This window comes from Paramisgurnus dabryanus, chromosome 2 (assembly GCF_030506205.2).
Source record: "Paramisgurnus dabryanus chromosome 2, PD_genome_1.1, whole genome shotgun sequence".
NCBI lineage: Eukaryota > Metazoa > Chordata > Actinopteri > Cypriniformes > Cobitidae > Paramisgurnus > Paramisgurnus dabryanus.
In genome coordinates, this window is record NC_133338.1 from 37519542 (window position 1) to 37537005 (window position 17464).

At 38.1% G+C, this 17464-nt stretch overlaps 1 protein-coding gene across 3 annotated transcripts in view; it reads right to left on the reverse strand.

Moving 5' to 3' along the window:
- The window catches only part of cdh8 (cadherin 8), a 97660-nt gene that overhangs the window by 20320 nt on the left and 59876 nt on the right, over positions 1-17464 (reverse strand). For 2 of the 3 annotated variants that reach the window (XM_065289304.2, XM_065289305.1), the window contains exons 4-6: positions 6539-6658; positions 2677-2844; positions 2377-2564 (exon numbers count right to left, since the gene is read on the reverse strand). In XM_065289304.2, coding sequence (XP_065145376.1) covers positions 2377-2564; positions 2677-2844; positions 6539-6658 — 476 coding nt within the window. Of the gene's footprint in view, positions 1-2376; positions 2565-2676; positions 2845-6513; positions 6659-17464 lie in introns of all 3 variants that reach the window. The other variant, XM_065289306.1, reaches the window with a different exon arrangement.

Consider the following 17464-nt stretch of genomic DNA (forward strand, 5'->3'; position numbering starts at 1 on the left):
CCCACTGCAGATGATGCTTGGCGCATGCTGGCTCGGTCCCAGCGCCTGGGGAAAATGCGTATTTGAGCACAGTGGCAGGTGCAAAAAATGGAGGAAAAATAAAGGTTGTGGGCTTTACAAGCTTGTTCTGCTCTCCTGAACTCCAGCACCGTCTGGAGGTATAGAGGTTAGCGGGAGCGAGATGTTGATTGCCTGTTTTTCTCATGCAATGCCATCCATCATGCTATTAGCAATGCAGACAACAGATTCCAGGCCAAGTGCTATGGGATGAGAAGACGGAGAATAACAGGCATGCTATTACACATTCTGCCGGCGAGAGACCACAGACAAGCCCAATCACATTTCATTTATATATTTATTTCTAACTCTGCCTAGAAAAATCTGTCTTGTTCGGATACTTTTTGCGACTGCCTGCTATTTGAGACCTCATTCTTTTGATAATGCACACACAGTATGTGGAACTTGATTAGGGAGTTCTGGAATTGCTAAATATCTTCATATCTGTATTTCGTGTAGCTTATGTTAACTGCACAAAATTCCTTTGCTTATCACATGGTTTGCACATCACATGTGCGACTCAATCACCATTTTGCAATATTTTTAAATGATAATTATAAAAAGGAATTTGTCTTTTTAAATGTCCCATGTTTTGTTCACATTGTTTGTTGCTGCACAGCTGCATTATAGATGTCCCTGGAAGATAAAAGAGCTTCATTGTCCTCTCATTCACTGTGAAGGGTTCTTCATTTGCATACAATGGCCATTCCATATGCAAATATACGCTGCTATACAAGAAGTGAGCATTGAATGCATGCAAGTCAAGGGGTTTACAGTTATAGTAGTTCTCAAAACTCAGAACACCTGGGTGCAGGTTTTCTGCCAATGTTAAGTGCATGGGGGTTTAAGAGTACAGTACAACAGTTTTTCAGCCATGCAGGGCTTAATTTGTACCAGAGCAAGTCAGGTTCAGATCTGATATTAGATAGATCATTTATGCTATGTCCAATACCTGTGTTTAAAAGACTAAACATTTTAAAAGTGTCATTAACTTGAAATCACAGTCATGCAGAATGTTACACTAGCTATATTTCCATCCAAAGTTGCGCATTAAACCTATGCGCAAAATTGGAATATTGCAATAAGCATTTGCAAATGAAGCATGCGTTTCCATCTAGTGAGCTGAAGAGAGCAAAATTGTCACTTCTTTATAACCTGGGACTAAATATTAGTCAGAAAAGCGTAAAGCCACCGCACAGCCGGAGAAGAAACACTATAGGCTACACCTGTTATGTGCTTTCGGATGTGGATTCCTGCTGTTTGAGTTGACAGTCAAGTAAGACAGTCCTGTAAAGTAATATTACAGAACCACTGAGATAAAAGACTTTACCTACTCAGTTCAGGACTCAGCTCTGTACAACCTAATCTCACGAATTTCCGTGGGATAGACACTGAATTTTTTGCTTTCTTTTCCGTGGCATTCTCACGGATTGGTTACTCAACTGTTTTGTCGTATTCTCTTACCATTGTAGCTTTGGTTTAGGGTTAGATTTACATAAAATGACATCCCTACCCAAACCCAACTCTAACCCCAACGCCAGGCGACAATTGTTTGAAGTTTAGAAAATAAAAAGGAATAAATCAGAAAAATTTTTATAGACCTATTCTTAAAGTGACATACTAACGCAAACACCAAATCTAACCCTAAACAATGGCTCGAAAAGAGCAAAAGCAATTTAGTAACCAATCCGTGAGAATGCCACGGAAAAGAAAATCCATGGCAGGGCAACGGAAAAATGCGAAGATCTGTGAGAATGACATGGGCATGACTATCCCACAGAACTTTGTGAGATCATGTTGCTCCTGTAAAATGGTTAGTCCAGTTATGCTGTCCAACGCACAAAGTCACATTTGTAATGCGCATCTAGGGATTTATTTTAAAGTGCTTCCATCGTATTTCATGCCCATGTTTTCTTATCTGCCTCAATTATGCGCTCACGTTTTTTATGCGCATATTTAGAATTTCCATCCAGCATTTTTTTATGAGCATCTCCAAAAATAGGTGCATGGAAACATAGCTACTGATGATGACGCACCATCCTTAATCTATCAAAACCTCCTGCAACCATGTAAAACAAAGTTTGCTTCTCTACAAAACCCAAGTGGTTTGAAAAGCACTCCAGCTATTTCAAAGAAAGACAACAGGCAATACACAACGAGAGGTTCTGTCTTTACAATATTAACAGTCATTTGTCATCAGTAATGAGCCACTTTTCATATTTTTCACAATACGCAGCACAGTGTGACAATCCTATAACTGACAGTTTACAACTGTTAGACAGTCCCTATGGCACATTAAACCTATTTTTCCAGTCTTACCTTCTTGAGTCTGAGGATTCCCTCCTGAGTCTGAGCATCCGTGACAATCTCAAATATATCCCGCTCGTCTCCAGCTATAATGCTGTAAGTTGATTTAGCATTGTCCCCGATGTCTCTGTCATTCGCCTTCACTCTTCCTCCAGGCTTCCCGATGCCAAGATCCTCAGGAATATTAAACTCATAAGAGCCTTTAGAGACAAAGAAAGTATAAGATTTGATCTATAAGGTGAGAGCACCGAAAGACAAAACAGATGCTATACATGTCATTTTGTACTGTTTGTGAAAGGGTGTAGCACTCACCTTTTGAGAACTTTGGTGGGTTATCGTTGATGTCAGTAAGAGTGATGGTCACTGTGGTGGTTCCTGACAACCCACCCATATGGCCTCCCATGTCTTTTGCTTGAATGACAACAAGATACTCTTCCCTCATTTCACGATCCATGCCTGCCAGAGCCACCCTTATAATTGCTGTAATGTAATGTCACAACACATATACATAAGTTGATTTAAATTAATTAAAAAAAAATAATTAATGTTTTATTCGCTACTTAATAAATAGATTATTCATTAAATAAATATAAAACTACTATAGAGACTTAGGAGCATGTCCATTTATACACAATAATGTGCATGCTAAGGTAGTCAGTGTGCCTGAAGATGGAAACACATGCTGTGCTCATTTTATGAACATCCACATCCAAAACTTTAAATAATTACTACATCCCCAAATCAGAAAAAGTTGAGACACTGTAGAAATTGTGAGTAAAAAAGGAATCACATAATTTACAAATGGATTTCATGAGAGCTACACATTCCAAAAAAGTTGGGACAGGTAGCAATAAGAGATAAGAAAATTTTAATGTACATATAAGGAACAGCTGAAAGACCAATTTGCAACGTATTAGGTCAATTGGCAACATGATTGGGTATAAAAGAGCCTCTCAGATGGGCAGAGAATCAACAATTCCCCCAATGCTGCAGTGAAAAATAGTTTTCTGAGTTTCTCAGATAAAAATTGCAAAGAGGTTGAAGTTATCATCATCTACAGTGCATAATATCATCCAAAGATTCAGAGAATCTGCAACAATATCTGTGTTTAAGGGTCAATGCGGGAAAACCATACTGGATGCCTGTGATCTTCGGGCTCTTAGACGACACTGCATCACAAACAGGAATGGAAATCACAACATGGGCTCAGGAATACTTCCAGAAAACATTGTCAGTGAACACAATCCACCGTGCCATTTGCCGTTGCCAGCTAAAACTCTATAGGTCCAAAAAGATGCCATATCTAAACTTGATCCAGAAGCGCAGGAGTTTTCTGTGGGCCTAGGCTCATTTAAAGTGGACTGTGGCAAAGTGGAAAACTGTTTTGTTGTAGACAAATCAAAATTTGAAGTTCATTTTGGGAAACTGGGACGCCATTTCATCCGGACTAAAGAGGACAAGGACATCCCAAGTTGTTGTTAGCGCTCATTTCAGAAGCCTGCATCTCTGATGGTTTGGGGTTGCATGAGTGCGTGTGGCATGGGCAGCTTACACATCTGGAAAGGCACCATCAATGCTGAAAGGTTTATCCAAGTTCTACAACAACATATGCTCCCATTCAGACGTCGTCTCTTTCAGGGATGACCTTACATTTTCCAACATGACAATGCCAGACCATATACTGCATCAATTACATTACGTAGAAGAAGGATCTGGGTATTGAAATGGCCAGCCTGCAGTCCAGATCTGTCACCCATAGAAAACATTAGGCACATCATAAAGAGGAAGATGCGACAAAGAAGACCTAAGACAGTTGGGACAACATTCCTATTCCTAAACATTGGTCCTCCTCCAGCTGTTCCTTATATGTACATTTAACTTTTCCGGCCTCTTATTGCTACCTTTCCCAACTTTTTTGTAATGTGTAACGCTTATGAATTTTAAAATGAGCCAATATTTGGCATGGCATTTCAAAATGTCTTATTTTCAACATTTGATATGTTATCTATATTCTATTGTAAATAAAATATAAATTTATGAGATTTGTAAATTATTCCATTCCTTTTTTACTCTTTATTTCTAAAGTGTCCAAACTTTTCTGATTTGGGGTCGTAAAACCATCTGACCGATTACTGCGAAATCTGATATCTCCAGATAAGATGTTGAAATGTGATGCTGAAATCAATGACTGTCTGCAATCTGTTTGCTGTTGGTCACAGCACTTTCCCTGTCCTTGACACCTTGGCCAGCTTAGTGTGTGCCATGCATCACTTGTACTGCTTTCATTTGGCATTGCAAATGAGCTTGTTTGTTTGCAGAGAACTTGTGGAAGCACCTGGAGTGATTTGTATTCCGAGTGAGTGCGAATTGTGCTGTTTGTACCTTATAATCTTTAATATTATATGCACAGTCATTGACTCCACCATCCAAGAAAAAATAATAAAACACCCAAAACACCCACGGGTAAACACTCAGAACCCCTCTGTATTAAATAAAGCAGAGAGTACATGTATTTTTGCTAAATGTGTTTCAAAAGCCTCCGGACATATTTTTACATTTATTGTGGATGTTTTGCCATTCATCCGAAGTGCTTCATTGACAGATGCGAAATGAGATTTCCCACCATTTTATGCAGTTCTTTTATCTTTATCCCAAAGGTTTCGTCCAAAACACACAGTGATTTTTCCCGTTAGGGAAGCAATTCCCACAGCAATTCACATGTTTTTTGATGCATGTGCTATGAACTTATATCCTGGGAAATCGCCACTATTCTGCTGATGTAACTTGAGGAAGTGACAAAACATCTTCAGTAAATAGAAACTATACTCAGAATCAAACTTAAGTAAAAAAAAGCAATTGTATGCAATGAAATGGCAAGTGTGTTGTAGACCCAGCTCAGGTTCCATTAGGCATGAATAATTCAGTTTGCATGCATTGTTTGCTAAACTTCTTGTTGCACTTATATGTCTTTGTTTCTTGTCCTGTCTTTGAAATGGACCAAAAGACCACAATCATTTTAACTAAAGAGATGCATTTTGGAGGTAAAGTGCTCTGACTGTCGCTGCGTGTGTGCCGTGCGCTGTGAAACATTGATTCTGACGCTTTTACACACACACTGTCAATACTCTGTCATCCTTCAACCCTCATTCAATTCTAATTCCAATTTATCATTAACTATTCAAATGAATTCCTGCTGATGAGAGAAGCCGGGCGAGACAAACAATCATTTCCATATAGATATTTGGAGGTTTACTTTTTTTACTTTGTGCCAGCCATTAACCAAATGATGAATTGGAGCATAATGTTTACTTATTTATCAAACGCTTCTCATTTTCTGTGAGGTGTAGAACGTGTCAAATGGTTTCTAATAGCTGTTTTCCCTTTACCTTTTTTTTTTCATTAACATTCATTAAAACATCTGGCTCACTTGAATAAGCCATCTGCAAGTGTTCAGTAATCACGCAGACCATGCACTCCGCACCTCAATTTGGGCTTTCATACTTTCTCTCGACCATTTTACATTCTCAGACAAAGCTGACAGCAACACTGATTGAAATGCAAGGGGTTGTGAAACCGACGAGGTGTTCTCGTAAAAAAGTATTCATTTTAAAAGTCTTTTCATTTAATATGCACATGCAATTTGGACAGATACAGGACTTGTTTATTGTCTGTTGTTTTTTCCAAATTACGAGCTGTTCATTTCCATCTCATTGCTTATTAATGTAATTTCACCATTATTTAATCATGTTGCTTACAGACGCACTGTTAACAAGTCATCTGAAAATGCAATTAGGAAAAAAACAAAGTCAAGGTTGAAAAAGAAGCAGAACGCAGATGGAATTCAAAGATAGTCCTGTCATTTAAATCAAGAAGGCGTAAATTACTTTGTGCGCCATTATGGAACAAAACCTGCATCTGTATGCATATGTGTCCTCCAGGTAAAATGATCTTGTTCATTTAGTCTCTCTAATATTTATTTCCTACCTCCGATAATGATAATATTAATAAATTATCTTACGACTAAAACTCTTTTTGGCACTTGTGGGGGTATTAACTTTACACTTATTTTAGGGTTATGAGTATGCACAACAATAAGTATGTTAAATAATCATAATGAAATTCATGACCGTTTGGATATGGTGAGTTTACCTATGTTTATAATGTAAACACATACCAGTGCTTTGGTCAATGGAAAAATAAGGCTGGCCTTCCAGAATGCTGTAGACCAGTTTGGCACTGTTTCCATAGACTGGATCATCTGCATCAGTTGCAGTTACTCTTGTGACAGATGTACCTATGCAGCAGAGAGAGAGAGAGAGAGAGAGAGAGAGAGAGAGAAAAACATCAATATACAAAATTTACTGGGAATGAAGAAATAAATAAGTTAGTACCATTCGCAGCATCTTTGTGTCCGTTTTACGAACTTGTTTTCTTTGAGAGCAATTTTTTTCTTTATAAAACTGTCTCAATAATACCTCTGGCCATGGTGTAAAGCTTCTCCAGAATAAACTCATAAAAGTGTGTTTTGTTGCTCAGATGTGCACAGGCGCTCACCCATGCTGCGAGACTTCCACGCTCAAAAAACACATCAAGGCTCCAGGACTTAACAAGATCAAAACGAAGGAAGTCAGACAAACAAACAATCCACGCTGCTCGTCTAACCCCTCTCCATTAACCCATGGCTAAGATGAATTGAGAAGAAAGGAAGAAAATGAAAAAGAGAGAGACAGACAGATATAAATAAAGGGGGAGGGGTGAAAGCGAGATGGCGAATGAGAGAAACCGAGACGCTAATGCGAAACAGCTCACTGACAGTGCAGATGGTTTGGTAATTGTTTGTAAAGCATGTTCCACAGCGCTCTGACAGCTTGGTAAGCATCTGACCAGCAAGCGTGCCCGTGCTGCAGCTACAGGTATCTGGAGCTGTCAGAAATGGCGGGAAAAAATGTCCACGATGAAGACGTGCACAGCTTGATTTAGGTCCAGGCAGAGGAACATCCCTACTCCTGAAGCAACAAAGGGAAACCCTGGCTTTTGAACTCCATTTTTTCGAGTGTGAATATGACCCTGTACCACCACCACACGCTTTTACAAAGAATATTGACTGAATATTTTATTTATACTTTTTCTATATATAGTTTCACCAGACCTGGAAGCCCCCTAAAATAAAAACAAAAGATCTTTTCTTACAAATGAAAAAAAAAACACAGGCAGTGAACAAAGACAGTCACTGATATCAGAAATATTTGGTTGTTTAGAAAAACATTTGCTATCTCAAACGTGATGCAATATTATAGTGTTTCTGTAAGATTAATGACAGTGGTTTACGTCCTTGAGCGCGCATGCATTCGGATGATGTGAAATATGATCAAGGAAATATGAGAGATTCACTCCGTAGGATATCTGTGACATATATTACTTCCTTTCACTCAATTGGATTTCTGTTGCTCGGCATACTGCGTCGTGTTATCAAATGCTTCAATTACAATGCATTACCAGCTTATATCAGTGTCTGTGTGTGTTCTCGGCACGCATACGCTACAGTCAATGGCAAAATAGTCCTTATCTCCATTCTAACAGTATACTATAAATTCGTCTGCATGGCCCTGGGGAGGTACTCTGTGTCTGCCTTTGAGTTAGACAGCTGATTCATGCTTAGATAAAAGCAATCTCTTTATCTTTGTCCAAGACTGGAATATTTTTCTTTATTTACTCGATGTTTCCACTCAAAGCTGCCTCAGAGGCACAGAGATTAATAAAGGCATTACTGTTAACTTGTGGAGTGCTGAAAGCTCCTGATAAAGTGTTTGTCTCTGTCTCTTGCTACTTTGTACTGGACAGCTGTTAAAAAAACATAAGGGGGAAACATCAAGCGCACCATCCAAACAGGCTCATGTGGTCTTTAATCTGTTTTACTACCGTGCTGCGGCAGAAAAGGGGAGGTTGGAAACATCCAGGGATAAAATATACATACGAGTACAATCTGTTTTGGTATGAGAAAAAGGCAGTTTGAGGAGAATGTAATGAAATTTTGTAATGGATGCCTTTACTTTGCAATGAAAATAAAAGATGCACTGCATTAATACGTTTAATGACCACCCATTCACGGGAAGGGGCCACGGTGTTAACACAGGACAACTACGGGCAAATGTGTTAATTGGCAAAGGTGTCTTTATCTCCCCACCTCTAGTAGCAAAAAAATTAAAAATCTACCCACACAGCATTTTGTTGGAATGGAGAATGGAGCTACTGTATGCAGCATATAAAATAAGAACTAAAAAAAGAAGACAACCATTCTAAAAAACAGTGGAGTCAGTGAACCATGAAATAGCTCAGCCCCCCCCTTCTGCAGAAGTGAAATTTGCCTCCCCTCCTCTGATAAAAAAGAATGAAGGATTTGAGAAACCGTCTATTGGCGGAGCTCCAAATCAGTACAGATTGGTTTGTCCTTCTGACGTATTGTGCGGCAAAGTCCAAGACTCACAGGCACCGGTTGGCTACACCCATGGGTGGCAGACGCTGGCAGAAACGTAATTTTGAAAATATTGTTTCTAGCTATATCCAATAGCTGTAGAACGATCACGATGACAGTGCCATGAAAGATTATAGCAAAGTTGAAGGAGACTGTTTTTAAGGAAAGCTCAAATACTTTATAACGGTCCCTGACAAATTTCAAAAAGAATTATGATCACTTTGACCCAGTTGTTTTGGGGGGATGAAGCTTAGCTTGCTTTGTACAAGTCTGCCACCCATTAATCTAAATATTGTGACATTTCTTCCATCACATTTGGGAAATCAAGGGTGCTTCATTGCCTTTCTAGCCATAAGAGCTGTTTGGGTGAACTCAAAGAGAACAGCCATAAAAATTGTATTTGTGTCTGGAGAAATGTCAAGTCCATGCTTGAAACACTGCACTGGGACATTAAACAAAAAATAAAAAAATAAAAAATAAGGAGAAACTGTGCTTTGTGCTTACTGAATACATGGATTCAGTGAAAGGAAATCAATACCAAACCTTCTTATGAACTGAGGTTGTGGTGGGTATTGGATAAACACTGAATGATGTACCGTCAGTTGCACAATGACAGAGATTTGAGAGACCAGCATCTCCTAAAACACAAACTTTCAGTTTAAGAAAGGTCTCCATATACTACAAGCTTCGAGACAAGGGTTTCATGTATATTCATGAAACGACTGAAGAAAATGGAAAAAGCATCACCCTGAGCAGGCCACCACATGTCCCCAGGCCAGGCCACTACCAAGCTGTTTACATCTCAGTGCATTTGCTCCTGTAGCCATGGGCCATGCTGTGTTTCTCCACGGTTCTGCTGGTGGTAGCATCATTATCTGCTGGTATATCCACAGTATCTTCAGCGAGATCAGACTTTGTACTAGCCATGCCTGAAAGGTTGGAATAGTGTCAAGGTTTGAAAATGATAATGTACTCGTCAAAGTTATTTCGGTCTATTGAGTGGTCTTTACATTGTGGTTTCTTAAGTCTCAAAGAACAGAAAATATATATCTTAACTTAAGCTATAAATGAATTTTCTGTATATTAAATAAGAATTGGTGCAGATAAAAATATATGTCAAGTGCACTGCTTAGCTGTGATCCTAATACTAATTAATAAATGCAAATGTGAAGGCATTTGCTAGAAAATTGCTTTGCTTATATGACAAAAGCTGCATCATATAGAATTCTAATCTCTATTAAGGATGAACTGAAGTGTCACACTCAGCGTTTCAAATGTATATTTAAATCCCAGCCCAGGGGAAAATTAAATAAACATGACCAAGTTATTTAACTGAAAGCTTAAAGGAATAGTCTACCCTTTTGCCATATTAAACTATGTTATTACCTCAACTTAGACTAATTAATACATACCTATCTTTTTTCAATGCGTGCACTGTACAGCGCGTCGTGAATGTGTTAGCATTTAGCCTAGCCCCATTCATTCCTATGGTACCAAACAGGGAAGCCACCAAACACTTCCGTGTTTTCCCTATTTAAAGACTGTTACATGAGGAGTTATACACGTAAGTATGGTGCCACAAAATAAATAAAAAATTGGGTACCATAGGAATGAATGGGGCTAGGCTAAATGCTAACACATTCACGACGCGCTGTACAGTGCACGCATTGAAAAAAGATAGGTATGTATTAATTCGTCTAGGTTGAGGTAATAACATAGTTTAATATGGCAAAAGGGTAGACTATTCCTTTAAGAAGCACTACTGTAAGAAAAAAGACTGGTGTTATTTAATGTAAAGTTTGCATAAAAAGTGCAAAAGTACTTTTTTAAGATAACTTTTTAAGCAATTTAAAAAAAAAATAAAAATAAAAAAAACATTCTCCATAAAAGTGTAAAAACACACCAGAATCAAAGTCAATCATGCTTATAAGACTGTATAGAAAACCAATGAAAAGACCAGTGAACTGAAAAGCAATAATGGGTGGATTCAGAGAATAGCTTAGAAACAGTCAGTCGTTGATGCTGTAACTGAATCCGATAAAGCTGGTAAAAACCCACGTAGAGGTTTTGATGTTTCTTGTCTTTGGGGGTATTTACAGTACACTTTGTTACTTTATGTTTTTCAACGTTCTTCAAAAGACAAAGCATCAACAAATCCAAGATGCATTCAACATGGACATCACTCAAATTTCATGTTCCCATCTCCACAATTTCCAAGTAAAGTCTTGACAGTTTTAAAGCAATCTAGTGCAAAGAGAGTTGGTATAATATGCTACTGTAGTTGTGGGCAAGTAGCTAAACTAGGCAAAAGCTGTGGCTTAAAAAAATAGGTATCCCATCATGGCACCACTTAAATTCCTGCTGGAAGCTATTTACTGATGTCATTTGCCGAACCAGTGGCAGCTGGGATGGGACCGCTTTTGCAACTTTAGTAGCACAAAAGTAGTTTCCGATTTTAGCACCTTGTTGTATTTGTAACACATACTTTAACATCTACAGAAGTAATATACTGTACAGTGAGGTCCTAAAGTCTAAGAGAATATTTTAGGAAATATTCTGCCCCTGTTGTTTTAGTTTGCACTCAAGCAGGGATGAACTCTACAAGGTTGTGCAAAAGCAAATAATCCATGTTATCCCAGCATGACAGAGAATGCTTCAAAGAGCCTCTCATGTACTTCAAGGGAAGCAGAAAAATCTGACCTTCTGTATAAAGGAGTCAATCAAAAAATAACTCAGAACCTTAAATATTACATCATACGGTTGCTTTACATTTTTCAAATTCCACATTAAAATAAGATTTTGAAATGGTAGATTTCAGTGATATCTCTGACTATTAAAACATTTTACATCTAATTTCAATTTCTGCACGACCAGCAGCACTAAATAAATTTAGCATGACAAACATGCTTTAAATCCAAATAGGTCTATTGCACATTATCTCTTGATGATAAACTGAACCACACTGATAAAAACACTTACTTAAGAGTAGCATGAGGTCTGTACAAACATGTAAATTTTTCATTACTCTGATGTAAAATGCATAATTATTAAGTAAAAAAATCTAAACAGTCCTGCAGTCTTTAAAATTAAAGACCCATATTGGCAACTGCACTAAAAGCAGTTAAACTGACTGAAATGCAAAGGTCAGAGATGTATCACCAGCTTTGAAGGTTCTCATCAAAGTGCCATCATTCTCCCCAAATTGCGGCCTAAACCAACCAGCTGAGATAATAATCTAGTCTAGGTTTAGAAGTGTGAAACACACATGCATTTCAACACATCCACTAGAGCACAAACTGGATTGCGGCCAGTTTGCGCTCATAATAGCAAACCTTGTGTTATTGTCGATACAGGTGGACATTTACGGCAAATGCTAAAAGCTATCAGCGGGAGAAGGATATCAAGGTGTGTGCTCCCCTCCTGTCATATGGAAGGGTGTAATTTTCAGACCGCCACTCATTCCGACATGATTTACAGCTGGAGGTATAATTGAAAAAGGTGTTTCCTTCGTGTTGTTTATCAAGGGACATGAATGTTGCTGAGAGGCTTAGAGAGGGAGACTATAAATAACAAAGTAGTCCCATCTTGAGCTCCGTTCACCTGATCTGTCCTCATAACGGCTGTTCATTCACATTCATGCTCTGTGTCAAAACTCTGTTTTTTGTAAAGGGAGAAGGACTTTGTCTTTACTGCATGGCAGATGCTACTAACAGAATCAAGGTTGTATTATATTCACACCTGGCAGATCTGGCAGTGTACTCTATGTTTACTTATCAAACTCACAACCTTGCAGAGGTGGAAAGTAACGGAATTTCATTTACTCGCGTTACTGTAATTGAGTAGTGTAGTATTTTTGTGTACTTCTACTTTTTGGAGTAGTTCTTAAAATCTGTAATTTTGCTTTTACTGTATTTGTTCAAAGTATCGTACTTCGCTACAACTTACTGTAAATCACATCCGTTACTGAGCAAGATATATAAAAAATAATGCAAGGGAAAAACGCGCACCACGGATACTGATTGATTAATGGGTGGGGGAATTCTAAAGTTGATAATTGTAAGCTAGTATAATGCATTATTTTCATGAAGATACATGGTAGGGTGTGTGTGAGACCTGTGTGGCGCACCTGCTGTCTCACATAAATGCCAAAAACCGGGTTAAGCAATGTCATAATGCATTTCAATTTACTGTTTTGTAGTCCTTATATTAAGTTGTCAGGAACTTGGGACACAAAAGAAAGGCATCTGTCTACTATAATCTCATCTTAGTGTTAGCAAACGTGCGCATGCCACCTGTCAGCGCATGAGGACCGAACTCCTTTCAGGCTTTGGACTTGAACAGTCACATACACGCATAATAACAAACAAGTATACACAAAGTTTAGGAAAAACTTGTAGCTTTTGTGCTAACTGTAGTATGGAAGTAAATCTGTGCCGTTGGGTTTTGAATTCTAATTCTTAGCACTGAATTTTTTTACATCAAATTTTTAACACTGAATTTTATTTTGCATCTAAACCAGACTTTGAATTTTAAAAGCCATCGAATTTCTAGCACAGTTTTTGTGCCTTTGACATTTTTTTCAATGTTTTAAAAAAATTCAGTGTAAAAAAAATTAAATGTCTAAAAAAATTCAGTGAAAAAAAATTCAATGTGTTTTAAAAGATTCAGTGTAAAAACATTCAATGTTTCAAAAGATTTGGTGTAAAAAATTCAATGTCTCAAAAAATTCAGTGCAAAATAATTCAACGTCTCAAAAAATTCAGTGTAAAAATATTCAGAGTCAACATCCGGGGAAGCAAGGAGAAGCAATCGATCCCTGTATTAAATCATTCAACATCCAGCCAATCATTTACGCTCCATTGGTCATGTGACACCGAAACGGGAAGTCGGTGAAGTTCAGGCAAAGGGTTTATTTGCATTACATACGAACACATTTTTCATATCTGGCAGATCGTATCATCAGTATATCAGGACACAGTCCGTTTACATTTATCAACATCAAAGTGGCTTCTGTATCTGGATGTGTGATCGATCCCGTGCGGGGAGACGCGCTGGATGAATAGCTGTCAATCACAAATGGCTACAACTGGATTTAACCATATGATTTAGGGTTGTCGCGGTAACTGCACTCCCGTATTGTACAGTTCTACTGAGAAGCAAACAGCAGAGAATAACTAGCAACCCTAATAACTGTGATTCACCTTTTAAGCTTTATATTTTAAGCTTTAAAGGTTTTATCTTTGCTTATTAATATTTGCAGCGTCCGCCCCGCGGACTTTACCTGAACTCGACTTTCACCCACATGCTTTTTACCAACAAAATTAATGTGAAACATGAGGATGACAATCCCGAATTCACTGTTTTAGTCTGCCTTAATAACGTGCTTTAGGCTCTGTCTGAACTTATACGTTTTTGTTCTGTAGCCTACTTTGTTCACTCATATATTTCTATATCAACCATAAACTGTTGTTACCTATGTTTCCTGATAAGTTTAATTTGATTTAAATAAAAGAGCTAACAATTTCCTAAATTTCCTGTTCATGTCTCTCTCTAGTCTAGTGTGTAAGAAGTGAATAAGTAATGTAATTTACAAACACATTTAGGTATAAGAAACTTACTTTGCATAAAACCAACACTGAGCAAATGTATTTGGTCAATTTCATTATGGTTTGTACGTGTTTAACCTAAAACGTGTTAAATGAGATAGGAACTGCTGACTGACCAGCGCAAAATTCACGTAATGACCCTTGATATGTCGCCATGGAAACTCAAACATTAAAACGATCCATTAAATTCTGCTACTAAATATTAAATCTCTACATGAATAGTTGGAACGTATTATATATGCCTGAATAACTTAAAAATACGAGCAGGAGTGTTAAAATGCGCTCCATTACCACCTCCTTTATTTTTGACAGCTGTCAGGGAGAAGATTAATGATAGTTAGCGGTGTTTTGTGTGACGTTGACCTGTAAATGCAGATTCCATGGCTGGATTGAGTGAGATCCGTCCTCGGCTGCGTTTGTGATCGGAATGTTATCCGTTCTTGCGCCACACATCAAGATGGATAAATAAAACGCAACGAAAATTCTTCTGTGTATTTTGTTTAATGATTTGCCTAAAGCGTAGTTTCTTAATTATATGTATGAGATTTTTAATGTTTGAATTAAAAGAAATTCCAAAACATTTTCCCGCAATCTTTTTAACACTTTAGGGTCAGTAAAATGTTTTATGATTTGTTGTTAAAAATCTGTTCAATGATTGGTTAAAGCCTTACGCGACTGCCGCTCACGAAAAGATAAAGGGCGTATTCCAATAGCATATTATCCCTATGCCATATTCCCTTCGAAGATCAGAACACTTGATGTATAAACTCTAGAGAAAGTTGCACAATTGTCTCATGGTGTGGTCAATTCAAATAGACTTGGCGAATAGAGCAATGAAAAACGCACATCAGTTTCTCTTTATTTGGATCGACTGTGTGACATCCCCTTCCTGAAGTGCCCTTCAAGGGCGCTAAAACGCCATTTGGAATTCACCCCGCTTTCAGCATGAACTTGACTGCCGCGTCCCATCTCAAAGGCCGATAAAACAGCTGGAGTACTAATAAAAACAGGCGGCGCACACAACCACTGTAGCTGGCTGCTGGCTGCAGGCATAGATATGTATATAAAGGCTAGATGGCTCGTCCGCGCTGATGGCCAATTGAGTTGAACGTCCGCATTTTGGCGGCCATCTTAGGACAGGGCGCTCGCTCACTCGTAGCATTGAGTTTTAATGATGCAGGTACTTTTAAATGACCATAACTTGCTTAATTTTTTACCGATTTTCAAACGGATTGGTTTGTTATAAACGTCAAAGATGTACCTATGACACTGAATACGTATACTAAAAATAAATAAAAAATTCATGAAACATGTTAAAGCATCCATAATTATAGCCACGTTAATAACGTTTGTAAAAAACCAAACCGTTTGTAAATCCGTCAAGAATTCAGCAAGTTACGAGCATTTTAGTTGGCGTATGTCACTCACCTTCCGTCCACAGCAGCAGGGAGCAGCACTATGGCAGCACTGACCTAAGATGGCCGCCAAGTGACGACACAGCTGACTCCGCCTTGAGCCATCAAGCCTTTATATACATATCTATGGCTGCAGGTGCTGCTCGGCGACTGTCTCAATTCGTTCCCAATCTCCCGATGTTGTAAATGTGTATGCAGGTTTGGGCACTGGTTAGGACTCTAGCTCACTTGACATTGGGACACTGTTCACTTGTTCTCCTGTGACGTGGCTGCTTAAGCGCGTTGTGATTAATCACAGCTGTTACTCATCAACAACCGGCAAAACCAACATCTCGCTGCCTTTTTAAACAGTACATTGTAAAAAGCGCTGTAATTATGCTCTTACATATACGTGCATAAAATTGGAGGAATATAATTAAATGTAACTTATAAAATTGTTTAAAATTTAAAATGAATATTATTTTAAATATTGAGTAGATTGTGGTCCCTAACTGTCTAGTAATGTGTGTTTATATGTAAACTAAAACAAACGTTTTTCTTTATAAGAGTTTGCATATCATAAAGTTTATTGAGTAGGCTCACATGTTTTTCGGTTGGAGGGCTTTAGAAAAGGTCAGGTGAAAATGGGGACCATCTATGCTCACTGTTTTTGCATTGCATGGAATTTTTGGTAACTAACGTTTGCTGTAATGGCAGACTCCCTAATCACAGTGCCCTGACAGAACAAGGGAGCTGATGAGACCCCAGCTCCTCTTTTGCACCTGCACTCACTCTTATTTATATGATTGTAAAGTAAAATAAAGTTAAAGGGGTGGTTTCCCGGAAAGGGATTAGACTAGTCCTAGACTAAAATAAATGGAAGAGCTGTCCAAACTGAAAACAACTTGCACTGACATATCTTAAAATACATCAGTGCCCTTAGTTTTGCTTCAAAATGCACACAAGTAATGTTTTTAGTAAGGCATGTTTGTTAAAACTAGTTATATTTCCTAATTAAACTAAGGCCTAGTCCTGTCTTAAACTAATTCCTGTAACCACCCCTATAATCTTTAAATATCTTTTCTTGCCATTTTTTAATGTGCCCCTCTGGTGAAACACTGGCCCCTCCTTGGCCCCCCTAGTGAAATTAGTCTAGAACCGCCACTGGTCCGTGCGCCAAAATTATATATTTTTTTAATATATGTATATAAACATTTAACTATAAATGTTTAATTTTGCACAAGAAAACAGCAGTTATTAATGAATTATTAGTAGCATAGTATCTCGGAAGATCATGCTGTTAAATAGCTCTGTGGCTATACTGCACTGAAGCGGCAGTTTAAAATATAAACCCAGAAATCAGCCAACGTCAAGAACAAGAAAACGGAAACAACAAAGACAGAGACGCGGAATTTACATAATGTTACACAGACCATGTTTAAATTTCAATGTTTCTGCAAAGAAATACCAACTTGTTCACTTTGTTTGGTATTAATAAGCTGCGCATTGGAGTGCTGGCCGCGGTGCTGAAGACGCGCTCGGACGGAGTACTGGTGGCAGCACAGATATTTACGTGCAACCTATTGGAAACTATTATTCGTTATTATATAATTATTATTCGTTATTTT